At 43.6% G+C, this 26,777-nt stretch overlaps 1 protein-coding gene across 7 annotated transcripts in view; it reads left to right on the top strand.

The window, feature by feature from the left end:
* Positions 1-26,777, top strand: part of EPB41L4B (erythrocyte membrane protein band 4.1 like 4B) — a gene marked incomplete at its 3' end in the record, with an annotated part of 141,397 nt that overhangs the window by 88,552 nt on the left and 26,068 nt on the right. For 6 of the 7 annotated variants that reach the window (XM_081237154.1, XM_081237151.1, XM_081237153.1 and 3 more), the window contains exons 16-20: positions 14,122-14,336; positions 16,687-16,805; positions 22,081-22,206; positions 23,032-23,099; positions 25,594-25,692. In XM_081237154.1, coding sequence (XP_081093280.1) covers positions 14,122-14,336; positions 16,687-16,805; positions 22,081-22,206; positions 23,032-23,099; positions 25,594-25,692 — 627 coding nt within the window. The remainder of the gene's footprint in view (positions 1-14,121; positions 14,337-16,686; positions 16,806-22,080; positions 22,207-23,031; positions 23,100-25,593; positions 25,693-26,777) is intronic. The other variant, XM_081237152.1, reaches the window with a different exon arrangement.

Raw genomic sequence — 26,777 nt, 5'->3', positions numbered from 1 at the left:
CGTATTTAATTTGGGTATTGCCTAATGAAGTTTCCCTCTAAAGATATTCTACCTGATGACGCCTCTCCCCACTATACACACAACAGCCATTTGACAGGGCCTCTGTGATCCCACAGGAAGCATGCGCCTAGTCTTCACTAACTTTTTTAAAACCTTGTTAGTCTGATGGGTAAAAATCAGAATTTCTGTTTCAATTGTATTTCTCTATAAGCAGGGTGGCACACCTTTTTACCATTTTGAATGCCATTTGTTCCTTGTTTACTATGGAACATCTGGAGGCCCTAATCTTGAGTCATACTCTAATAAAGATCAGACTGATGAAGTAAAATCCGTCATCTTAGCCTTTTTATAGTGAAGAAAGGGAAGGCTGGGAAGAGTCTATCTTTACCAGACGTTCTGTGAAAGCAGTTTTCCAGAAGTTCAGGTAACAATCAGCATGATACCTGCACGCCCTGGAGGTCTGAAAAAGGAAAAGGGGCAGCATAATAATAGCCAGGATGAAGGAATTGATTTCTAATAATCCATGTTTCCTTTCCCTTTTGGGAGTTGATTAAGAACTTTACACTCAGACACTGTGAATTTCCCTGGTGTATTTGATCAGGGAAGGATGGATTTACATTTAATTACAATTAAGATTCTAATATATGGAATCTAAAATCACAGCCACATCCCACGACTCACCAGTGGTTTTATTGGGGAAAGGCTGCAGAATTTAAAATACCAAACGGCTTAGTCTAGGCAATCCACTAAAAAGGGTTAGAATAATTAGAGGAACATCCCCGTAGGCTCATGTTACAAGAAACCTGCAGAAACCTACCTAATCATCCCCTACTGAATAGTGAATGGTTTAAACATCCACTTTCTACAGCTGAGACCTCAAAAGCAAGAGGTGTTGCTATGCTAACGGCTCCACTAGCCAGTTGCATTCCGTGGCTGGATAAAGACGCTGTAACTATATTAAAGGCAATTTTTCAAGCCCTTAAAATTAGGCCCAGTGTATGGCTTCAGAGGCTAACTAGGGAAGTTTGTAATAGAAGCTTCTGAAGAACCTACAAGAATTGGGGAACAGAGAGAGGACCATTTGAAGAGATTTTTAAGCACGAATGAAAACCAAAATAGATTCATCCCCATCTGTATCCCCTCAGGACCTCGTACCCCACATTCAGCTCCTGCTCACACTTGGTCTTGTGCAATTAGAATGTCCAGGACCTGCCCTGAACAGAGTCTGCATTTTATTCATCCAACTGGAACTTCTTTCTGGAACGAATAATAATTTCATTCATTTGGGTGAGTTGGATGGTGTCTGCCGAGTGGAAAAGTAACACTCGCCGCTCATGCCCGATTCTGCCGTAACTCCTGCAGAGTGCAAAGGGTGTTAAAGAACGGGCTCTTTCGACATTATTTTACACACTAGCAGCTGTGCTTTCATGGCAACGATAATTTTGTCTTACTGTTCCTTGAGGGCTCCCGTGTGATGCTATTGGGGTATGTATGCATTTAAAGCAGTGGCTAGGGGCAAATCCGTTAATGCTGTTCCCCACCTGAAGAAAGAAAGAGAAGAAAAGGAATCTTCTTTTAAGGCAGAGAGTGAGCACTGAAATGCAGAAATGAGAGGCAAAAAGAAAATCTGTAAGAAACCAAGGGAAAACAGTGTTGGATTTGTTAGAAGTGAATGCTGTAAAGGAAAACAGCAATATTTATGTCAGTATTTTTTTCCTTAAGGCAGGAAAAAGATTGAATACATTCTTAGTCATGAGCCTCTGTGCAAAAGTGAACTCATGAAATATTTATTCTTTGGACTCAGATCCTGAAATGTATCTGGAATTGCTGAAGTCCTAGATCTCACCGCAGTTACAGAGCCCTTCCTCACAGCTTGTTGCTGTCTCCTACACAGACAATTAGAATAAGACATCGTAAAACTTAGCAAGATCGATATCAAGGTAAAATGGGTTTTCTGGCAGAAAATGTTCAAGCCTTGCTTGTCTGCTTACAGCCATTCATTGACACCAATGGATACCGGTTTCACCAAAGGAAAACTCCAGACTCAAAGATGGAGGCACACATCCTACCGTAGCTCACACGGGACAGAGACCCCGTTACCGCCGAACAAATCGTAAAGGCTCTCATCGTTCCTTAAGATGTGGAATATTTTACTCTGCAGTTTTGCCGAGACCATCATGTATTGTTAGGAACAACTGGGGAATTCGTGACCAGAGTGAAGCTTTTATGAATTGACACTTGATAAATTACCTAGGGAGAGTTCGATTTTCATGCACTACACCATTCATCCAACAGATATTTACTCCGCTGCCTCACTGTGCCAGGTTCTGGATAGGTGCTGGGAATTGCTATTGAGGAAGACGCCGTCTTTGGCTCCAGGCACCCTGGTAAACTAATGAAAACGAGCTCCCAGTCTACTGTGGATTCACATAGCACCTGTGCTAACACTAACTGGACAGTTCCAAGTTGATTGCCTGGAGAATGTCTTGAAAGAAATACAAATTGGGAAAAAATTTTTTTCTGCCAGTTAGTAATCCATATAAAAGAGTAAATAATGCCAAAAAACGTAATTTTGACGTTTTCAGACAAGAGAAAAATGAGGTAGGGGCATCGTTTCTCTCTAGTCGCTTTTTAAAAAATAAAACCACTAAGTTAGTGTAAGAAATCATCCCAGATTAATAGACCTAACATTCGTAATGTGTCACATTTCTAAGATGTTGGTACAATTTTCTTCTCAAGCCCATTATGAAAAAGGTACAATTTTTCAATTATACTCTTACTGTCAGATAGTATGTTTGCGCTAAATTCAATAAGAACTTGTAGCAACATGTTGGTGTAATGCCTACTCTGTTTAGTCTCTGCTAAATTAAAATGGAAATGAGTGACAGGTATCCTGGAAACCAGGATGGGTAAATGCACCTTCTCCTGTCTCTCATCCGGACATGGCAGAGATCAAATTATTTCATTGATCTGTAGTTCCTGAGGTATAGATGCTTAATAAACGATTGTCTGAAAATGCAGTGTCTGGGCAGATAAGTGCAATCAGTTACCTAAGGTCATAGCTAAGGGGCAGCACAACCAAAGCTAAGTGCCAACCAGCATTCTTTTAATGTCATTATACTGCTGCTTTCATCATCCACATGGCAAAGCAGTGTCTCTTGGCACTGAAGAGAGCACAGGGCTCTATAGTCAGGTTGCCTGGGTTCAAATTCCAGCTCTGCCATTTACTGGTTGTGTGTCTTTGGGAAAGTTAATTAGTCTCTCTGTTCCTGTTTCCTCATCTGTAAAATAAGGATAGTAATCATTGTTCCTTCTTCAAATGTTGGAAGATTAAGTAAGTTCATAGATGGCATGGTGCTGGGCACTCAGAAGTGTTAGCACTTTTTTTTTCTCCTCTGAGGGCATTAATGCACTAGTGTTCAGTCAGCAGGTATGATTCTGGCTGACACCATCTGCTGTGATAACATGGTACTTGAGTGGATTCGGCTAAGAGAGAGTCCCAATCAAGAGCCACAGTTCCAGACTAATGGACTGAATTATGAACTAGTAATGATGCTTCCCAGCTTTATTTATATTTATTTAAATTAATTAATTTATTTGTTTTTTATTTTTGGCTGTGTTGGGTCATCATTGCTGTGCACAGGCTTTCTCTAGTTGTGGTGAGCAGGGGCTACTCTTTGTTGTGGTGCGCGGGCTTCTCACTGCGGTGGCTTCTCGTTGCGGAGCATGGGCTCTAGGCACGCAGGCTTCAGTAGTTGTGGCACATGGGCTCAGTAGTTGTGGTGCATGGGCTCTAGAGCGCGGGCTCAGTAGTTGTGGCGCATGGGCTCTAGAGCGCAGGCTCAGTAGTTGTGGCACATGGGCTCAGTAGTTGTGGCTTGCGGGCTCTTGAATGCAGGCTCAGTAGTTGTGGCGCACAGGCTTAGTTGCTCCGCGGCATGTGGGATCTTCCTGGGCCAGGGCTCGAACCCATGTCCCTTGCATTGGCAGGCGGATTCTTAACCACTGTGCCACCAGGGAAGCCCCTGCTTCCCAGCTTTTTCTTGTCCTTGGCACCCATAGGAAATGTGTTGTTGTATAGCACACTGGGGTAAGCAGACAAGGCTGCTTGAGGCTCCCGGCGCCTTTGGTCCTGTCCCCTTGCTCCAACAACTGAGAGAATGAAAGGTTCAACCCACTTGCCACCTTCTGAGGCCTATCAGTTGGGAAGCTTTACTGTTTGTCAGCAACTCCCTGATGCTTTAGTTCTGATTAGGAACATGGAGGTGTCCCCACTTAGGCTAAAAGTAAAATAGGTGCCAGTTTGCCCCAACCAGGCTCTTCTGGAAGGTGTTCAGAGAACTTATGTGCTGCTGTGTGGGCTGCACAGAAGCTGTTCTTGCCTCCAGGAACCCTGCTATGAAGTTGAGACATGTGCCAGGATAGGTAAAAGAGTAACTGAGTACAGGCAGCACCTAAGGGTGAACTGAGCAATCCAGAGAAGATGCCAGGCGACTTTGGACAGAGAGGATGTTCACTGTGCTCTCCTAAGAGACTTCAAGCTGGCACATCACATATGGGGGACTTCTTGGCCATCCAGACATTGGCATTCCATTAAAAGCAGAGCATCTGTTGAGGCCTTGGCCTTTCTAGCTGATGATTTGGTTGTTTGGAAGGTAGAAGAAACACTGCCCTGCCAGTATTGTTTTGTTAATTCTGGTCAGCAAGGAAGACTGGGTTGGAAGTGTATAAGTGACAAGACCCTTGGAAGAAAATGACCCTGGTGTCTTAGAATCATTAATATGAAATGAGTGGAATTCAGGGTTTAATCTTCCATGTATTCTAATCTTTAGAAGATCAGATTTCAAAAATGTTAAACAAGGGTAGATCTAAAAGGGAATATTTTTCACATGGACTATGAATATATGAGATAGTCTGAAAGATGAAGGCATTCAGAGCCCACAATTTAAAACAGTATTTTAAAGAGAAGGAAGGTAGAACATATGACCAAAAACAAAGGGGCAGAGACCTTTTTTTTAAAAAGGACTTCTGTAGATGCACACTTTGGTCAGAGCAAAAAGATGAACAATTTAATAGCAGAGCCATCTTGAGGATGGTATGTGAGATTAACAGGACAGAAGAAGAGGTGTTCAACTTCTGTTTTGTTTTTCTCTTTTTCAACAAGGAAGCCAGTCAGTATACTAACTACAGAAAGGTGAAAAGAACAAAGAGAATGAAACGGAAGTCCAAGATAAGAGAGAGAGTAGTCAGGAAATATTTTACTGCTTTACAGTTAAAGTCTTCAGGTTGAGAAAAACGGCCTTGAAGAAAATTTGCATGTGTCATTGCTGAGCCAGCACCAGCACACTTTGAAAAACTATGGAGTCTTGGGGAAATGCCAGAAGAATAGACAGGGAAATGTCATACAGATTCTTGAAAAATGAATTCTAAAACCTGGAGGGATAAGCTTGATGGTAATACCAAGAAAAGTTAGAGAACAGATTCATATTTAAGCACTTAGTAAAGTAGTGTTCACTTAGGAACAGAACTGTCTCTAACCTAATAAGTAGAATTTGTCACAAATCAACATTTAATTTAGATTGTAGATTTAAGATAATCTACATACTTCAGAAATAAGACAAAGATGATTGCTAATATTCAGTATCATTCTAGAGGCCTTACCAATACAATAAGCCAGGAAAACAAAATAAAGAACAAATGCTGGGAAGGAAGCAACAAAATTCATGTGATTATCCTAAAATACAAGTGAATTCCAATTAATAAGAGTTCAGCAAGGTGACCAGAGGTAGAAATACCTTAAAGTCAGTAGTTTTATATATATAGTAGTAAAAAAAAATTAGAAAAAAATGTAATAATTAGTGAGATCCCATTTTCAATTGTGACAAAACTGATATATGGATAGGAATAAAGTTAATAAGATATGTTCCATACCTTTATGGAAAAGTTAAAAATTCGGACTGAAGGACATTTAAGAAGATCTAAATAAATGGTCAGAAATACCTTATGAATACATTCTCCCAAAATAATCCATTATATTTAATGCTGCAAATCATAATTCCAATGGGATTTTTTTGGTAGTAACTTGAATTGTAAAGTAATCTGGAAGACTGAGTGCATGATAATAGCCAAGAAAAAACAAAAGAAAAAAAACGATGTGTGAAAGGAAACAGGATTTGTCCTATCAGATATTAAAAAGCCCAAATATTAACACAAAAGTAATTAAGACAGTCTGGTGCTGGTTTAGCAATAAATAAATAGTTCAATAAAAATATGAAGAATCCAGGGCTTCCCTGGTGGCGCAGTGGTTAAGAATCCGCCTGCCAATGCAGGGGACACGGGTTCGAGCCTTGGTCCGGGAAGATCCCACATGCCGCGGAGCAGGTAAGCCCGTGCGCCACAACTACTGAGCCCGCGTGCCTAGAGCCCATGCTTCGCAACAAAAGAAGCCACTGCAATGAGAAGACCGCGCACCACAATGAAGAGTAGCCCCAGCTCACCACCAACTAGAGAAAGCCCACGTGCAACAATGAAGACCCAACGCAGCCAAAAATAAATTAAAAAAAAATAAAAAAATTTAAAAATCTTAAAAAATATATGAAGAATCCAGAAATAGATACAGGTAGATAATTGTGTATCAGTCATGGACAATCAGAACTGAAATCACTCTAGGCAGGTTTCTTACAGAGGGAATTTGATACAGGGAATTGATTGCACAAGGGATGAAGAACTAAGTAGCTAAAGTGACCAGTGAGGCAACCCAGAAATTAGCAACAGTAGAACCTGCTTATCACTCCTAGAGCTGGAGAGACAGAGAGACAAAGAGAGATGGCAGTATTCCAGAGCCCAGGATCTGGGGCCACAGGGAGTCAGTCTAGTGAAAGCTGAAGCCCTAGGGGACTCAACTACTGCTGGAAACATCCCCTGAGGTAGAAAGAGATGAGGGAGAAATACTTAGCTCCTTTTCCTACCCTCCAGTCTCTGTCAGTGCCTCCCATTGGTCAAACCTACATAGAAACCACAGGGCAGGGAAACTGGGAAATGCATTTCCTTGGAAACACAGCAGGTCAGGGGCACTCAGGGAGGGTAAGGTAAAGGTAAGGAGAGAGACGTCCAACCCAGCCCGGGGAGGAGCCAATAAAAAAGAATTTATGTAGATATTGTGAGGCAAAGGTCTCTTTTTTTCCTGAAATGTAGAACCAGTTGTCTTAACATCGCCCAAGGACATGAAAACATGTGATAATGCCAGTCTCTATCGTTGGGAAGACAAGATGTGTACACAAAGATGTCTCAGGCAGTGGGGTTCTAAGGAGGTCTTGGGATTTTCCTGATGAGTGCACTTGCTGCCTTAAATAGAAGCCGAGGCAGATGGGAAGATGTAGCAGATGGACGGCACTTGGGGCACTTGGCAAGCAGAGAGGTGAGAGTCCTGGATTGTGTCCCAGACTCAGCCAATTACCCACTGTGTGACCTGGTCACCTCATCCCCCCAGTGGGTCCCCGTTTCCCCATATGCAAAATGAGGAGGTTGGACTAGGGCCTTGTTTCTCAGCCCTGGCTGCACACTGGATTTAGAGATAGATGATGTAATTAGCCAGGGTAAGGGTTGTACATTGATAGCGTTCAAAATCTCCCTTGGTTGATTTTTTAATCAGCTTTATTAAGATATAAATTAGATACCATGCAATTCACCAGTTCAAATTGTACAATTTAATAGTTTTAGCGTTTTCACAAAGTAGTACAGTCACTACAGTCTAATCTTAGAGTATTTTAACTTCTCCTAAAAGGGACCCCATACCCATGAGCAGTCACTTCCTATTTCTCCCCATCCTCCCCAGTCCTAGGTAACCACTAATCTACTTTCTATCTCTATGGATTTGCCTATTCTGGGCATTTCATATAAATGGAATTATGTTTTCAAGGTTTATTCATGTCATAGCATGGATCAATATTTCATTCCATTTTATAACTGAAGAATATTCTGTTGTTTGGATATACCAGACTTTATTTATCTGTTCATCAGTTGGTGGACATTTGGGTTGTTTCTACCTTTTGGCTCTTGTGAATAATGCTGCTGTGAATATTCATGTGCAAGTCTTTGTATGGACATGTTTTTATTTCTCTTGGGTATATACCTGGGAATGGAATTTCTGGGTCATATGGTAACTCTATGCTTAACCTTTTTGAGAAACTGCCAGGCTGATATCCAAAGCAGTTGTGCCATTTTACATTCCCACCAGCAGTGTAGAGGGTTTCCTCTGGTGCTTTTAATATTCATCCAGAATTTAAAACCACCTAACTGGATGATATCTGAGTGGCCCTGTTTCTACAATTCTATGATTTTTTTTTAATCCGATTAGATCCCCAGGGCTGCCCACAGAAGCCTACGTCTGCCCACAGAAGCCCACGTCACCCAGAACTTGGCTGAGCTGTAGAGTGTATGATTGGCTCCTCAGAGCACCCTGATAATTCCCAGCCTTAGTTTTAAGAGAAAGCTGTGTAAGTTCTGTATTCCAGCTCAGGACCCTCCCCCATCCCTGCTCTGCGCAGGTCATAGTTCTGGCGATGGATTCTGGAGGATTATTCTGAATAATCATACTGTTATTATACTAAATACTGTAACTTATAATAATTAATATAACAATGGTATAATAATATTATAATTATTATAATGCTATAATATTATACTTATAAACCTCAATAATTATCCCATTTTTCAGTATGCAATGCATTTTGATTGAGTACCACATGTCTGGCCTGCTGGGATCCCAGAGTCAGGGAGGGGAGAGGCTCTGGTGGGATTAGGCAGGGCTGTAAACGTCCCCCAGCCGTGCATCTGCAGAGCCGTGTCCACCCCTAATGCAGTCAAGAACATCCCATCTGACACAGGCCCCCCTCCCAGTAGGAACACTAACTTTTCTAGAGTTGGAAGTAGAATGGGAGTAGGGGCTTCCCCCAAGAGAAGGGAGGAGAAGAAACTAGATCTGGTTCAACTTCTCACTTCACATCTACTAACAGGGCATGTTACTCACCTTCACTAAGTCCCACTGTAAAAGGAGGTGGCACCAGCTTCCTTGCATGGTAACTGTAAAGCGCCTAGCACGTGCTAGGCACATAGCAGCCCCCTTCTTCCACACCAGATCCTTTCAACTGCCAGCTCATGGAAGCAGGGGCTGATGTCTACACACCCCTCATCCATCACCCTCTGAAAACCAGGACTTGTGACCTCCTTTCCAGAATGCCAGGAGCCTGGTGAATCTCAGTCTCTACTGACGGTGAGCACAGAGCTGGCCTCATCTCCTAAACCTTAGCCACTGGGCCCCGAGGCTTGTGGGCTGCTGAGTGCTGCCGGACCCTCTGGGTGGGCTTGACCTTCTCTGAGGTCCCTGTGGACAGGACAGCTGCACAACTCCAGTGGATGCCATTTACATCATAGTTGATGTGAATATCACCTCCTGGAGTTCTGCAGGGAACAGTCCACAAGGCCAGGAGCAGTGATTTCCTTAACAGACCCATAACCCAACACAGTGCCGTAAGTTAGGATCTCCAGGATGGTCCTCCATGTGTATGAGCTTAGAAAACACCCAGGTCATACCACGCCTGCTTATGAATCTTTGCTCTTCTAGAAACTTACTCTCAGAGATCCAGGCAGCTTCTCTAACCCTCTGTTTCTCTTCCCATTTGTCTCATTCTCAGTCTTCCCCAAAAGTCACGGTAAAGTGAAAATCACTCGTTATTAAATACAATTTATCACTCTCTGCACATATATTTATTTCCCTGTTTAACTTTTCACTCTGGGTTTCCTGGAAATAAAACACACACACACACACACACACACACACACACACACACACACACACACACACACACACACACACACACACACACACACACACACACACACACACACACACACACACACACACACACACACACACACACACACACACACACACACACACACACACACACACACACACTTTTAACTTGGAAAGACAAGAAGGTACGTGAGACTGCAGCTTCGTTCCAGGTCTGCGGCAGACATCACTCATCAATCACAGCTCTCTTTCCTCCTGAGCTGGCACAACCTCAGAATCCTTTTTCGTCTTACGTTCCAAGCAGAGAGTGAGCATCAGTTGGAGATGGCATGGGAGATGATGTCTATTTACCATTCCTCAGAAATTCTTGCTCAGAACTTTGCAACACTACCTACAGCCCTGAATGTACACCAGATCTCTACTATAGGACATCTTGCTCCTTGGGTGTTCATTCTCACATTCAGTGTAACCCGTTTGAAGCTCAATCATAGTTTTCCCTCCTCCAAGCAGCCTTCACTCCCAACATCCTTTTTTCAATTAATGGCATGCCATTTGCCTGGTCCTCCAGGCTAAAAAATTCAAAAATTTCTGACCCCTCCATGTCTCTGTGTTCTCCCCTTCTCAAATCCTGCCAATACCCCCCATCCTGTCACTCTCTTCCTTTCAGTGTTTCTCTGGTTTGTCTCTGCTGCCTAGACCATTATAGTTCCCATTCAGACCTTTAATAGGCTGGCTGCACTGTGGAAGGAGGGCGGGGTGGAAGATGAGCCTTGAGGTGTAAAGTGTCCCAGGCTGTAGGGAATTTTCTCTGTTCTGAGCTCCCAGTCTCTGTGCCTCCTTAGGACAGATATTATTTTCAACATATTTGAGACACAGGAAAATAATGCCCATGGGATTTGCTGTTCACACCTTTGTCGTCACATCCCAGCTCCACAGCTTCCGTTCACCCTTCCTCCCTCTCTCCCTGCTTCTTTCCTTTTCTCCCTCCCGCCTTCCCGTCCTTCCTTTCATCATATATTTATGGAGCACCAATTATGTGCTAATCAAAGTCTCTACATGTATACAGTGGGATATTTAATGTAAAATAGGTAGCCCAGTGCCTGGGATAGAGCAAGTACTGGATAAATAGGTGGGGGAAAGGCTGATTCTCAGACCTGGAAAGGCACCAGAAGTCACCTGACCCTGTCACGTCACAGAGGAGGAAACTGAGGCCCAGAGCAGCTGTCCAAGGTTCTTGCACAAAGTTGGGCAGAACTAAGACAAGAAGTCAGGCATCTCGATGATAACTTGGTGCACGTTTTGCTGCCACCATTACTGCCTCCACGAGGGGGTGGATTCCCTTGGTTATGTTTCAGGTTGGAGAGGTGAAGCTGGACTCTGAACCCAGAAGCCAAAGTCACGCCTTCTTCCACATTCTTACCACGTGCACACGCACACGCGCACGCGCACACACACACACAATGTGAGACTGTCCTGAGCCAAGTCTCCAGAAAGCAGCCAGGGTGGACCAAAGACCCAGCTCACGGGACAACGTGGGGACAATGGTGCTGTTTCTTCCGGAAAGCATCCTGCATCTGCAGCAGAGGCCTCCTCTGTACCTCCTTCCCCCAGCGCCCACATGCCAGGCCTGCAAGCCCTGCCTGCCCTGCTTCAGAAACAGCTCAGAGGGCTGCTCTTCCATCCACTGAGCTTGTCTAGCCCCGCCCCGTCACAGTCTCCTAATGAAGAGACTGGGGTGTCTGTCCTGCACGTAGCCCTCAACACGAACTTTCTAAGATGGAACTCCAGTCATGTCTCTCCTTTGCTTAAACCCTTTCCACTCCTCACTTCCGCTCCAGCCATCCTGCTCGTTCAACCATCATTCCTTTGCTCAGACTATTCCTTAGGCCTGTAATAGCCATTTTTACCTTTTCACTTGAAAGACATTCCACAAAACAAACAAACAAAAAACAGTAACAAGGTAACACACCTTCACTGCTTTAGAGCATGTGAGTTATAAATGAGAGAAACTCAACCACATCAAACAAAAATAAATAAATAGAATTTATTGGACCTTGTAATTAAAAAGGTCAGTGGTAGAACCAGCCTCAGGCAGGGCTGGAACCAGGGGTTCAGATGATACCATTGGGGTTTTTTCTTTCTTTCCATCTAGCTTTACCCTCTGCTCGTCTTGTCTCCCATTGTGCATTGGCCACTTCCCACAGATACTCCTCTGTGTCCAGGGAATATGGTCATAAAGTAGCCTCAACTTATATCATCCTCATAGCCAGATCTGACTTATCCGTGTGTCACAGTAGATGCAGTGCCTTGGCCTCACAATACTTTTAGGGTCCCACAAAAATGGTTTCATTTCTTTTAAGTCAGAAGAAAAAAAATGAACTTTTAGTTGAGGAAAATGGTTTAGTATCCGATAATATATTCATTTTTATACAAATGCAGTCATAAAATATAATTTTAAATTTTTTATGGAGAAGAGGTGAAGGCCAAAGTGCTTAGGACCCACAAAAGTCACAATGAGGCCCTGTTTGACTCTTAAAAACGAAGAGAGACACTTTCTCTCTGTTTCCATAAGTTAAACCTATAGGAAACTCTGTCCCTGATTGGATCATATCCCAGAAAAAGTCACTCTACCAGGAAGGAGGGAAAAGTCTGATTGGCCCACCCTGAGGGGAAATATCAACCTCATACAAACACAAGAAATGTGGTTTCCTGTAAGAAGAAGGATTCTGTTTCAAGAATGTCCACCAAAATTTGACTGTCTCTCCCAATTGATCCCCCCGTTATGATTCCTTTCCCAACACCTTCACCAGCCCCAGAAAAACTAGTTGGCTTTTCCTCTATGCTCACTTAGTGGCTTGTTCTAGGGTGATTGTAACTGATTGAATGACAGAATTTCCTACCTTGAGGTGTGAGCTCCTTGAAGACAGAGTGGAGGAGTGGGCAGTAGAAATCTGGTCTATGGGAATGAGCAGAAAGAGGGGTTAGCTCTGCTTAGGGGTGTGAGGAGGAGACCTTTGATCTGGGTCTTAAAGGCTGGAAGTCTTCCTGGAGGAAGGGGTGTTTTAGCTGGGTTTAGGGATGAGGAAGGACTCCAGGGGACAGAAAGAGGTGAAAGGCATAAGGATGGGAAGGATTAGGGTGTAGAGAAGAATATAGCAGGAGATGAGCTGAAAAGAGAATGGGACAAGATCACAGGGGGGCCGTGAGTAAAGGAATTTGGATTTTTTCACGGAGGGTCTACAGAGGGCCGAAATTGAGTGTGAAATGTTGCATCTTAGTGCCTTTTTCTGCAGAGAAGTTCTGTAGTTTTCTAGATTTCCAAAGGGTTCTCTATCTTAAAATGGTTAGGAATCACTAGTAACAGAGAGGTATTCCAGCTCCTGGAGTGAGGAGTGCCACACTCTAGAATGTAATCAGAACAGCTCTCTGGCTAGTGCTCTGTGGAGGATGGGCTGAAGGAGGAGTAGAGGCTGGGAGAGCTTTGGGAATCTGTTTCAAGAGCCTTAGGGCAGTAATAACAGGAGGAGCAGTTGGAATTAGAAGATGTCGTAGCAGTACTATTAATAGGTGCTTTCTGCCTGGTGGGGGTGATGAAGAGGAGGAGAAAGTGACTCCAGGACTTCCAGTTTCTATCATGATCTTGTCGTAGGATGTTTAACAAATTATTTTTTAATTTGATGATTGCCTTTGACTTCCCCCTCCCATTTAGATGATGTCTTTTTTTTTTTTTGGCTGCGTTGGGTCTTCATTGCTGCACACGAGCTTTCTCTAGTTGCGGCGAGCGGGGCCTACTCTTCGTTGCGGTGTGTGGGCTTCTCGTTGCGGTGGCTTCTCTTGTTGCGGAGCACGGGCTCTAGGCGTGCGGGCTTCAGCAGTTGTGGCACGCGGGCTCAGTAGTTGTGGCTCGCAGGCTCAGTCGTTGTGGCGCACGGGCTTAGTTGCTCCGCGGCATGTGGGATCTTCCTTGACCAGGGCTCGAACCCGTGTCCCCTGCATTGGCAGGCGGATTCTCCACCACTGTGCTACCAGGGAAGTCCTATGCTGTCTTTTTTAAAATAGAAATTATTTCATTTGAAACTTAAGAATTTTTTTAAGGGTTAACATCTCTGATATATACAAATTTCCACTTTCTGCTTTTCCTTTGGGTGCAGTGTTGCCTTTGTGTCCTGTTCTACAATAACCCCGTGGATCTGTTTGTTGAACCTATGTCTCCTGGTTTTCAGTGCTTGGAGAACATCTTTTAAAATACGGACAGGAATATCAAGGCTCTCTGCTTTTCTAAATCCTGACTTTTACACCCTCTGCAGCTACCCGCTCCCTTCCCCAGGGCTCAGCAGCTCGGACCGGCTGCCTTTTGGCCTCGAGGAGAATGGGGGCACACCATTTGCCACCAAAGCTTCGGGAAGGCACCACCATCACCACCACCAGCACCAGCACCACACTAACTATGGCCTCTCGCTGACCCTGGAGAACAAGGAGGGGCCTTTGAGGTCCCCAAACTCCAGCAGTAAATCGCTTACAAGTGAGTAGGGGTGTAGGGGGCAGGGTGGGGGAGTGATGCTGCAGGGCGCATGTGGCTTTCCTAGATGCTCAAGACAGCCCCTTGCAGTGCAGCTCGGAACAGTGGTAATGTCTGTGCTGGGTTACCAGGTCTGGGCAAGAGCTGACAAGAGCCTTGTGCATTAGGCAGGGGCCACTTAGAAATTATGGTTTAACCAGCAAACTGTGATTTCGTTACAAGAGAGCAAATGTCTCTCCACCTCATTCCGTGCCAGTTCTCTGCTTCTGCCATATCCAGCACTGGCTCAAGCAATGGAACAGAGACACATGGGAGTGAGGTGGCTGGAATCTCTCATTCCCAACCACAAGAAAGCCCATTCTGTCCCATTTCTGACATCCCACTTTTCTGAGAGCAAGGTGTCACGTAGATCTAGTGCACACTGTTAAAGGTCCCAGTGAGAGAAATTATGGAAATGGAGAGTAAGCAAATTAGAAACATATCTAGCAACTTGACAGAGCGATTTTATATCTGTTAAAACTAATTAAAAATGTGGGCTTGGATTTTGTATGACTGTTCTTTTCTTTTTCTAGAAAATCATTTTTATTATATTTTACCAAAGAATTGGTCTGTGATAGGAGGTGGGGGAAGAACTTGTTCTTTATCACATATGGTTTGAAAAAGTGCCAAGGTAGAGGCAAGAGTCAAGAGGCTTCGATTCTAGTTCTCACTGTTGAGCCAAGTCCCCACTTGGATCCTTGGTTTTCTCGTCAATGGAATGTGGTGGAGGGTATTGAGAAGATGGCCAAGGAGTCTTCCAGGTCTGATATTTCATGAGTCTGTGGGCTGGTGAAAATGATGAGCCATTGAGCCTTTACCTGTAGATCACAGGTAGCAATTCTGGGTTGGTGGAGCTAGAAATGGGAACTCATCATCCACTTGGTGTTGAAAAATCAGTCCCTCATCACTATCCACACTGCCCTGGCCCTGGGCCAGGCCTCATCCTTTTGTATCTGGACAACTATAACAGGCCTCTACGGGCACCTCCTCCAGTGGAGTCTCCAAATTGTAGCTGCTAAAGCGAAAGCACTCACCAAATAGCTCTGACCAAATGCCTTAAGCCCTTTCCATGGTACTTCATTGTCCTGGGATAAAGCCAACACTTCTGAGCATGGCCACACACAGACCTTCACAGCCTGGCCCCTGCCAAGGTCTCCAGCCTTCCCCCACACTCCTCACTGCACTCTAGCTACGTGGAACTCCTCTCCTCTCATTAAACACTGTGCCATGTCCCAGCTCTGTCATTTGCACCTGCTGTTCCCTCTGCCTGGAATGCTTTTCTCCACCCTAATGAACTCCTATACATCCTTCAGGAACCAGCTCAAAGGTTGTCAGTGAAACTTTCTCTTACACCTCTCCCCAATTCCTGGCTTTGGAGTGCCCTCCCTCTTACTCTATATAATTAAATAAATCTTTGGTTGCTCTTATTGGGGGTATCTGCACAGGCATCTGTCTCCCCCACTGGACTAGAATTGTATCTCATTCATCTCTTTATTCTAGCTTCCCAGATCCCAATTGCTGTCAGTACTTGGCACAAACTTTAATATGTAATGAATATTGAATATTTAATGAATATTTAATGTATCAATGGATAAAAACAAGCTAGTGGGAGGAGTGGTTGTGAACTAATCCAACTTTGAGAAATCAAAATCAGTGAATTTGATTTTAGAAGCATAACATGGTTTTTTTTTTTTTTTTTTTTTTTTTTTTTTTTTTTTGCTGTATGCGGGCCTCTCACTGTTGTGGCCTCTCCCGTTGCGGAGCACAGGCTCCGGACGCGCAGGCCCAACGGCCATGGCTCACGGGCCCAGCCGCTCCGCGGCATGTGGGATCTTCCCGGACCGGGGCACGAACCCGTGTCCCCTGCATCGGCAGGCGGACTCTCAACCACTGCGCCACCAGGGAAGCCCCATAACATGGTTTTTAAGGGCACGTTCATCTGTCTGTTAGCCTGAACACTAATCTTTCCCATTTGCCTAGTGCTTTTCCATTAGTAAAACTTTGGCACATGAATTACCTCACTTAATATTCACAGCAACCCTGCAAGGTAAGCAATTTTATTTTCATTTGAAAATGGCTGAGAGGCTCAGAGAGGTAAAGTAACCTGCCCAGGGCCACTGCTCATATTTGGGAAAGTTAGGCCTTGACACCTCGACCTTAAATGTTCTCACATCCCATCTGCTAGTGCATTGCCAAGAGATTCAAGCTGCCAGAGGAGAAGCCAGGCAGAAAGGCACTGGGAGTCGGGCTCTGGCAAGCATCTTTTATCACCTATATCTCTCTGCCCTTTCAACCTTTCCTTATTCACTTGCAGAACTGAGTCCAGGAGCACCTGCCCTGTTCAGCGAAGCCGCTGCCCATCTAAAGAAGCTGGAACTGGAAACTGTGAAGGCTGCTGGACCCTGGCCTGCTCTGCACATCAACATAAATAAGGTGCCAAGGACTGGAGCTGGGCAATGAGGATGGACCTGGGGTTCACTCAAACCTCTCATTATTACCCTGCCTGCCTCCTAAACTATGTGCCTTTGTCTTGGAGGGATTTCTACTCAATCTTTTTCTGCTCAGCATGTCTCTTAGGAGCAGAAATGCACTTACATTCTGTTTGGGTGGGTTACAGCACTAGGGGCTGCCCCCAGTGCTGAGATCCAACAGGCTGGATCTGTTAGTGGTCTCTCAATCCTTCTAACTGAAAGTTCCATGAGAGAAGCATCCACATTTACCTCTTTCCGTTTTTACCCCTCTGTATTAGTCTGCATTGGCTACTATAAATTACCATATACCAGGTGGCTGAAACAACAGATGTTTATTTCTCACTGATCTGGAGGCTGGGAAGTCTAAGATCAAGGTGCCAGATGACTTGGTTCCCTGGTGAGAGCTCTCCTCCTGTCTTGGAGCTGGTCACCTTCTCACTGTGTTTTCACTTGCCAGAAGATAGGGATCTTTCTTTCTTCCTCTTCATAGAAAGCCACTAATCCTATCATGAGGGCCCCACCCTCATGACTTCATCTAAATCTAATTACATCTCAAAGGCCTCATGCCAAATACCATCACAATGGTGGTTAGGGTTTCAACATATAAATTTGGAGAGAACACAGTTCAGTCCATAGCACCCTCTATCTCACTCAGACAGTACCTGGCACATTGCAGATGTTCAGTAACTCTTTGCTAATGGAAGGAAGGGAGGGATGAAAGTAGGGAGGGCGGGCGGAGGAAGGGACAGGGCAGAGGCCAAGCTCTCTTTTGGCTAGACCTGTTCTTATATCCAAATGGGTAGCCTTATAAAAGCCAAGTTTTATCTTAGAACTGTAGAAAGCTGGTGCCGAATTCAATCTGTCATTTAGTTCAGCCTTTTCAACATCTGAGACCAGAGGAAAGGCAATGGCTTTCCCAAGGTCACAGAACAGTGGTGAAACCTTGGGCTCCCGACTCATGGTCCAGTGCCCTTTGCACTCCAACATGCTTCTTCATTTTCTACACCAGGATTTCTCAGCATAGGCCCTAGTGGCATATTGGCCTGATAATGTTGTGTGGGGGGCTTACCTGTGCCTTGTAGGATGTTTTACAGCACCCCTGGCCTCTCCGCACTCGATGCTAGTAGAACCCCCATTCAGGTGTGACAACTAAAATTGTCTCCAGACATTGCCAAATGTCCCCTGAAGGGCAAAATTGCCCCTGATCGAGATCCACTGTTGCACACATATTTTAATTTTTAAAATCCCCATAGGAATAGTATTCTTTACTCATGGGTCATTTTTTTCCACTCTAATGCTTAGCTTTGCCCCTTTATAAGAGGGAATAGGAGGAATTTGGAAGATCTGGCCTGGAAAGCTCCCCCTCCTTACCTGCACTGGTGATCATGGGAAGGTTATACCTCCTATTGGGGCAGTTCCTCCACCCCAGACATCCCTCTAGCCTGCACTACACTTCCAGCATTTCTCAGAAGACCCTCCACTCCCTTGCAATCCCACACCCCAGCAGGGCAGCCTAAAGTCCCTCTGATCACTAAAGGGCCCCAACTTCAAGACACCCTGTTCACCCACTTTTTCTTTGATACTACCCTCCCTGATAGCCAGCTGGAAAAAAATTCCTCCTGCAGGATGGCACTTATATTCTTTCAGTCAACAAATCTTTATTGAGCAGGCCTCTGCTAGGTGTTGGGAGTCAGCCTGATGGATTGTGTGCCCCTGGATTTTTCTTCTCTCTCTTAGTCTCTTGACTGTCAACTTTTCTTCTGCAGTCCACACAATAAATTGTTTTAACATGGACTTACCTGGAGTTTGGCAAAATCCAAAAATATTTTGCAGGGAAGTATAGCATACAGTAGCAGAGAACTCACAAGCTCTGGGTAATTAGTAGTTGCACGAATATTGGTGGGACATCAACAATAATGGCTTACTCTGGGTTAAGATGTAGCTGAGACAGCTGTGAGTTATTGAGCATTTCCCTGGCGCTCAAGCAACAATACCCCTCTTTTCTCCTCCACTTGAAGAAATGCATCAGTGAGCAAGTAGGCTAGAGTGATGTCAGATAACCTTGACTTTGTCCTAATACATAAGCAAAGTATATTACTTCATACTATGATTCTTTTTTTTTTTTTTTTTTTTTTACGGTACGCGGGCCTCTCACTGCTGTGGCCTCTCCCGTTGCGGAGCACAGGCTCCGGACGCGCAGGCTCAGCGGCCATGGCTCACAGGCCCAGCCGCTCCGTGGCATGTGGGATCCTCCCGGACCGGGGCACGAACCCATGTCCCCTGCATCGGCAGGCAGACTCTCAACTACTGCACCACCAGGGAAGCCCCATACTATGATTCTTTTTCATTAATAAAACAATCCTCACAACTTATCATGATACCACAATTGGGAACCAATGGTTTTGATGGCTTTTAAGGTTTTTTGCAGTCTGAAGAATCCTCTGATTCTTCTAAGGTTTGGATATGTTAATGGTAAGAAGACATTTGGTTGCCCAATTCCAAAAGCGTACCCAAAATTATCACAGGAATTTAAATCTCATCAGATTTCAAATGTGTAAACAATTTGTATCAACAAGTGAAAACTGCTTCTGATCATTTCTTTATCCCCAAATGACATCCTCAAACAGAAGACCATTTCCAATTATAATAATATCACAGCCTAATTATCATTCATTTGTATGTTTTGAAATCTGTATTTCCATATTGAATGATAAAGCCTCTTTCCTCAATTCAAATTGAATGTAAAATACAAAATATGGCCATGCAAAAGAGAGAAAGCACAGCATTCTTGGTGCCATCCTCCAGGCTGTAATTATGGTCTTGTTGTAATCCACATGTTTATCCCTCATAGAGATGCCTTTTATGCAAACAAATTCATGTAATAACACTCAAATTTTCCAAAATTTATATTGGTCTTCACCTGAGTCAAGTTATAGAGCTGAAAGGTAGCTCCTTCTTTTCAGAACAAGCCAGCTTGAATTTTGTATCCAAAAAGCAGTTTAGAATTAATAAATGCAAGGGGAAATCAATGCTAAATTCTAACTCTTATTTTAGCAGCATTCAATTTTTTTTTTTTTAAAGTAGGTCTTCGGTCATTACTGTCAGTATAACTATATCCCCTTAAGCAATTGTCAAAAATCTCAAGTGGGCTTTAGAACCAGTTCAATTCTTGTATTCTGGCATAGCATTGCAAAAAATTAGATCTAATTAAAAAATTAACTCATCATACACCAGTGAAAACACCCATGCTAGTATTATCTTTTATATATCTTTTCAACAATTATCTTAATGTAACAGGATTTACATATACAAGATAAATTATACTAAAACTATACTGTAAATAATAAATAAGTTACTTGTTTTGTTTTGTTTTAGAGAATGCTAAGTCTCTTAGGATCCTGACTCCATTCAAAACAGTCTATTGTCTTTATACTCAGCTTGATGGCTTAGCATCATTAGTGTCCTCATATCCGATGCTCTCTTTGTAGTTATATATTTTTTTCTAACCAAAGAATCTAACGTGAAAGTGCCATTCATATCCTTTTTTTTCCCATGTGATTGTCATGATAATCTTATGAAGAAAGAAACAGCCTCAGAGAGGTTAAGGGGAGCCAGTGTGGCTGGTGGTCAGGGGCTCTAGCTTTGGAGTCACCCAGTCCTGGGTGTGAATCTTGGCTCTTCTGTGTGCTTCCTGTGTGACCTTGGGCAAGTGACTTGCCATCTCTCTGCTTTGTTTTTCTCATCTATAAAATGGGGATGGTGATAGTATCTACCTTCAAATGGGCTGGTTAAGTGAGAGGATTCAATGAGATGTGCCTATGAAATCCTCCTCCCCCCCTCCCCCTGCCCCTTACCCTCCTTCTCCTCCATCGCCATCACTACCACCACCATCATCATCTTGTTTATGGTGCTGGTAAGGGAAAGAGCTGAGATTCAAATCCAGGTCTTCTGTCTCTGCTTATTTTACTGTTTTGTGAAATTTCTGGGTTCAGCTTGTTCTACCAAATTCCCTCCATATGTTTGGAGGTCCTGCTGGGAAACTGCATTCTCTGCCCTCTTTTCTTTATTCAATGATGTCAACCAGCCAATTGCCCTATGCTTCCTCTGGAGCTTTCATAAAATCCCTACTATGTGTATTAAGGTGCTCAATAGGACTTTTGAATTAGTGAATTAGGTTAATTTTGGAAATTCCAGAATTGGAGGCCTTTAGAACATTTTGTTCTTGCCCTGGTACATTGTGGCTAATGTGCCATATTAAGTCCTGATGTCACTAAATTGACTTTTGGAAATCATATGGTCTTGTATCTTTCTTATTAAACACATATCTTCCAATAATAACTATATATTATTATAATCTTCTTCAGTAGACATTTGTTAAGCACCTGCTATGTGCTGAGCACCATATTAGCACTGGGATATACAATGGCCACAATAGGCATGCTTAACAATATGACATTATTTCCCAGAGTGTGATATGTGTACCCTCAAAGATGATTTCAAGTTATATACATGGATGAGTATTTTTAATAGTTACATAATTATAATTTATGTCATAATAAATATAATAGCCACCAAGTCTATCATTTCAAAGATACTATTGCTTAGGACACACTTAAAATAGGTAGTCCCAGGGTAATCCACCTTAACTGGATTGTATGAATTATAGGTACATGTTTAGTTAATACATGAGAAATGGCAAAAATAGCAAAGGTGGTACTAGATTATTGAAGTCTGAGGCACTCTAAAATGAGGCAACATAGATACAAATTTCTCATTGAGAATCACTATTTTCAGCAAGATTATTGTAAAAATACCAATTAGTATTTTGTACTCTTTCCCTTAACCCAACAAGTCACAGAATTGGGTCTTTATATGTAAGAAGTAGCAGTTATGGGGGAAATAGCACTGCAGCTGGGTGTAGGAAACTCGGGGCTTGAGTCCTGGCTTTACCTGCATGAATACTGGAAGAGTCTCTTCTCTTTGGACCTTCCCTGTCTTCTGACTCATGGGCTTCCTAATACAAGCTCTCCCTGCTTCACGTGAGAATGAGAGGATGTACTTGTGAATCCTTTGCAAATAGTAAAAGCACTGGTACAAACATAAGGAGTTAGTGACACATTTGTCTATATGTTTATGTCTTTGGGTTATTTGCAGTGATGATTGATGGGAAAGATTAATGTATGTGTTTTCTTAGTTCTTTGTTTACAGTCTGTTGCGTGTATTTTGGTTCATCTCAGGCTGAAGAAAAAAAGGTTTCTGAGAAGACTCTTCAGACCCCACTTTTGCCTTCCCCCATGGCTGATCACGTGAAGTGTAACATTTTAAAAGCCCAGCTGGAGAATGCTTCCCGAGCGAGTGCCCAGGTGCGTGCCATGCATGCAAGCCTTTGATTTCATGTTGCGGGATTTCCTCTGTGCCACGTAGAAGAAAAAGGCATTCTAGGACTGAGATGCTGTGTCAGTCAGGGTGCAGCCAGGAGATAGGAACCACACCTGTTACGTGCACAGAGCTTTTAATATAAAGAGTTATTAACTGGTATAGCTATAATTGGGTAAGCGTAAGGGCCAGTTCTGTACGCTGTGGTGGGTCTGAGGACCACAGGCTGCTGCATCTCCTTTTGACCTCCAGTGTGTGTTCAGCTGGCCTGGCTGGCTGAGTGGGTGTCCTTTCCTTCCTCATCATTCTTTATGGGACTCACCAGAGGGAAGAGGACAAGGCTTCTATCAAAATCCTATGACATAATTCCTCCCAGGCTCGGTACACTGATGTGAAAGGACAGCTTCTAAACTCTTTTGTAAGCTGTAAGTGCTATGTGAGCATAGAGCTGCTTATTATTCCTGATATAAAATGTGAAGTGGGGGATTAAACTGTGGGTTTGGCTTTTCTCAAACCATCCTCTTCTCATTCCATCACGAGCTGGCACGTAGCAGGTGCTCAATAAGAGTGTGAATGCAAGCACTGATTTTTTTTTGAATGATTACGTGTTAATCCCTGCGATGGGGAATGACTCAAGAAAACATTTTTTGTTAAATAAACACCGGAAAATTTTGTTATTGACTGAGTACTTGATGATCTACCTCTTTGATACACCTTCACATTTCTGTAATCCTTTGAATGTAGGAGGCTTGGAAACATTTTTACATGCCAAGATGTCCAGTGTTGACGAACCTGCCTGTTTTCTTTAACAGGTTGGAAAAGAGGAATCAACGTTTGTAAATATCAATAAGAAATCCAGTCTTCAGGACGCTAACGTAAGGTCTGTTGCTTCTTGTTTGAATGGGGAAACAATAGTACCTTCAGCATTATCCTCAAAACATTACTCATGAGGGCATTTGCTAATAAAATAAAGAGGAAAAAGAAAACTGAGAGAATGTGAGCCTGAAGCAAGAGAAAAGGACTGTCATAAACAACGTCCTTTATGCCTCAAAAATGCCACTTATTCTGTTTTAATATTTCTACCTGATGTACCAAAAAAGAAATCACTTTTGAGATGCTTCTCAGGCATGTAGATCTGACCTTGTCATTCCCCTGCTTAAAGTCACGGTGGAGTCCAGACTCCTTAACAGAGCATAGGGTGACCTTTATGACCTGGCTTCTGCTCCCTGTCCCAGCTCACTTCATCACTCTTCCCGAGGTCCATTCACACGCTCCTTATCTGAGCTCCTTGAAGTACTAGAGCCACAAATGTTCTTTAAAGCCTCCAGGCTACCACCAACCCAAACCCAGAGGAAAACCTTCCTTTCCTGATCTCATAGAAAGCAGACACTCTTCCCCTCCCAGCCCATATGAGTAACAACCTGTAGATCATGGCAGCCCCATTGACACCTTGGCAGCCTGCTAACATTGGTGGGTGTCTCCCTAGGACAGAGTTTCCTAAAATGGGTCCAAGGAGCACTGCAACCATATCTTGTTAAAACCAAAGACTTAAGTCCTACTCCAGACCCTTCAGATCCTTTGGTGGAAGGCGGGGTGGGTGTTGTTGCAGGGGGGTGGGGGGAGGGGGGCGTGGTTGTGGTAGGGGAGGCCAGGAATAAGAATTTCAAAAACACCCAAGGTGACCTAGGAACCACTACCCTGGGGAATACTTGATGCTAAAAATAAAGACTAATATTTCTCTATGTCATCTCATGATGCCTGGCCCATGTTCTTGGTATAAATTTGTCTTCCTCCAGAGACGCATACCCAGCTGCCTCTTGGACTTTTCAAAACCTTAATTCATCTCTTCCCACCCTACCCTACTGTCCCTTCACCAGTTTTCCTATCTTGGTTAGTGGCATTGTTACCTACCTGTGATCCAGACCTGAGGCCTGGGAGTCCTTGACCTTTACCTACCTCATGCCCTCATCTAACTGGTCACCAAGTCCTGCCAATTTGACTTTCATATTATTACCCACATCCATCCGCTCCTCTTCATGACCCTCTTCCCGGCCTACGCCCGGGCCTCACCATTTCTCATCCCGGATAACCACTACTGCAGTCTTCTAAGATGCTCCTAACTGGCCTGCTCTCACCAGCATCCTTTGTTGCTCTAAGGGCCTTGCTAAAATGCAAGTCTGACCTCGCCACTCCCTTGCCTAAAACCTTCAGTGACTGCCTTTGCCTTCAGGGTAAACAGCTCATCCTGAGGTGCCTCACGCCCTGGCCCCTGCCTTCCCCTCTAGTCACAATCCCCTGCTCTTCCTCTGGGACCTTGCCCATCAGCAGTTCCGGGTCTCCACTCTGTCTCCCACCGTGGAAGTCTTACCTCCATCTGGTTAAGTGTAAATCCCTCCTTGAAGCTTTCCAGACACCAACCATTTCACCCAAGCAAAGTTATGTGCTCCCCTATGTGTTCTTCCGGGGACCACGTTCCGTTGACTCTGGGGTCCCAACTTGAGGAAATCATGAACCTAAAGTATGTTGACTCCAATTTCGTATTTGCTCATTCACATGTTTCTTTAACAAACATTTCCTGGGCACTGGCCACCTACCTATCGCCATATTAGGCATTGAATAGAAGGGAAGATGGAGGTCCAGAAGTGTTAACTGACTTGCTAGAGGTCCCTTGCTGAGAACCTCAATTTGTTTTGATGCCTATTGGTCCCCGAAGGTAATTTCTGGTGTTTTAAGTGAAATCAGTCACGTACAAAAATGTGTAAAAGCTTTACCTTAAAATCACTGGTCAATTTGAGTAAGCCCATTGGTTATCTGGCATATTTTCTTGAGGAAATATAAAAATGAAACTTAATTTTTAACATTTTCACCTAGACATAGAATTAAAATGTTTCAGAGTAAGTCTTAAAGGTCTTCTGATTATGCATTTTCCCATGAAATACTCTAATCATTATTTATCTCTCTTTTTAAAAAATATATTCCATGCTATGTTTAAAATAACATAGCTAACAGATTACTTGGAAGTAAAAACGGGTTATCCACAGGTTTCTCTTTACTCATTTTACTGGCAAAACCTGGTTATGAACCAAAACCTAAAATTGGGAGTGGGTGTTTTGGGCAGGGAAATTTTATGTGGTACCCCAATTATGTTCAGTTCCTGCTTGCTGTATTTTCTTCCCTATGATTTTTTTGGTTTTGGCTTTTCTGTGGTATTTTTAAATAATGATATGTAATAAGTAAAGAGGAGGAAAAAAAAAGGATATCTTGACTGTCAATGTTATTAAGGTATAAATTAACTGAGAAAGCAGTCCCTATAGCCCAAATCAGACCATAAACCTTTTTATTGGTGGTGTTCTGCTTTTCTGGTGTGTCTCTAGAAGTCCTATTCCTATACGTGTGGAAACTACCCAACCAGCTGTGGAAAAGCCGGAAATCAAGCCTCCCCGAGTGCGGAAGTTAACGAGACAATACAGCTTGTGAGTTCTATGCTGCAGGTTTTTCAATTATAACAATGGTGATGCTAAATGTCCAGTTGTAAATGCTTCTTAGCCCTTCACACCATTCCCAAAGAGCTATCCCAAAATGACAGTCTGTTTCCAATTTAAATCACAGTGGGACGGGATCTTTCTCCCTGAAAACGTGACATGATTGGCATATGTATTCATTATTGATTGCTGTGTAACAAATTTCTCCAAGATTTAGTGGCTTAAAACAATCCACATTTATTACCTCACAGTTTCTGTGGGTTGGGAATCCAGGCATGGCTTAGCTGGGTCTTCTGGGTTAGAGTGTCTCTTAAGGCTGCCTTCAAGGTGTTGGCAAGGGCTGCAGTCTCATCTGAAGTCTCATTCATGCTCTGTGGGACAGGATTCAGTTCCTTGAGGGCTGCTGGACTGAGGACATCATTAGTTGCTGACTATTGGCTGGAGGTTGCCCTTAGTTCCTAGTCATGTGGACCTCTGCCACTTTCTCCATAGGAGAAAACACACAAGAAGAGCCAGAGAGAGCGCTAAGAAGGTGACATCACAGTCTTCTATAACCTAATCTCAGATATGACATCCCATCACTTTTGCTCTATTCTGTTCATTTGAAGCAAGTCCCTAGATCCAGCCCACACTCAAGGAGACAGGCTACTTCAGGGGCACAAGTAGCAGAAGGGGATCAGGGGGAGCCATATCGGATACTGCCTCCATGGTGCCATAGTGAAACAGTGGCATTTTCTGTCAACAGAGCCAAAGCTGATCCCTGAGCTATAGGAGGAGCCATATTCCTGTAGGAGGAGCCATATTCCTGTAGGAGGAGCCATATTCCAAAGTGTCCCAGAACCGCCAGGACCTGTCCAGTTCTGTTCAGCATAACAAAAGTTTTTTTGGCTACCATGTGCACAGGGATATTCTAGGCACTGTGGGGGAAGAACAAAGTGACTTTGACAATTCCCATGCAAGGGCTCACAATTTATTACAGGGAAAGACAGATTTCCCTCTAATAAATTATAATTATAATCCAAAGAAGACAGGCAAATGCTACAGTAAGGGTGGTGGTATATTAGCATAATCACAAT

This window comes from Mesoplodon bidens (assembly GCF_964165515.1).
Source record: "Mesoplodon bidens genome assembly, chromosome: 6".
NCBI lineage: Eukaryota > Metazoa > Chordata > Mammalia > Artiodactyla > Ziphiidae > Mesoplodon > Mesoplodon bidens.
This window is presented reverse-complemented; position numbering and strand designations above follow the sequence as displayed.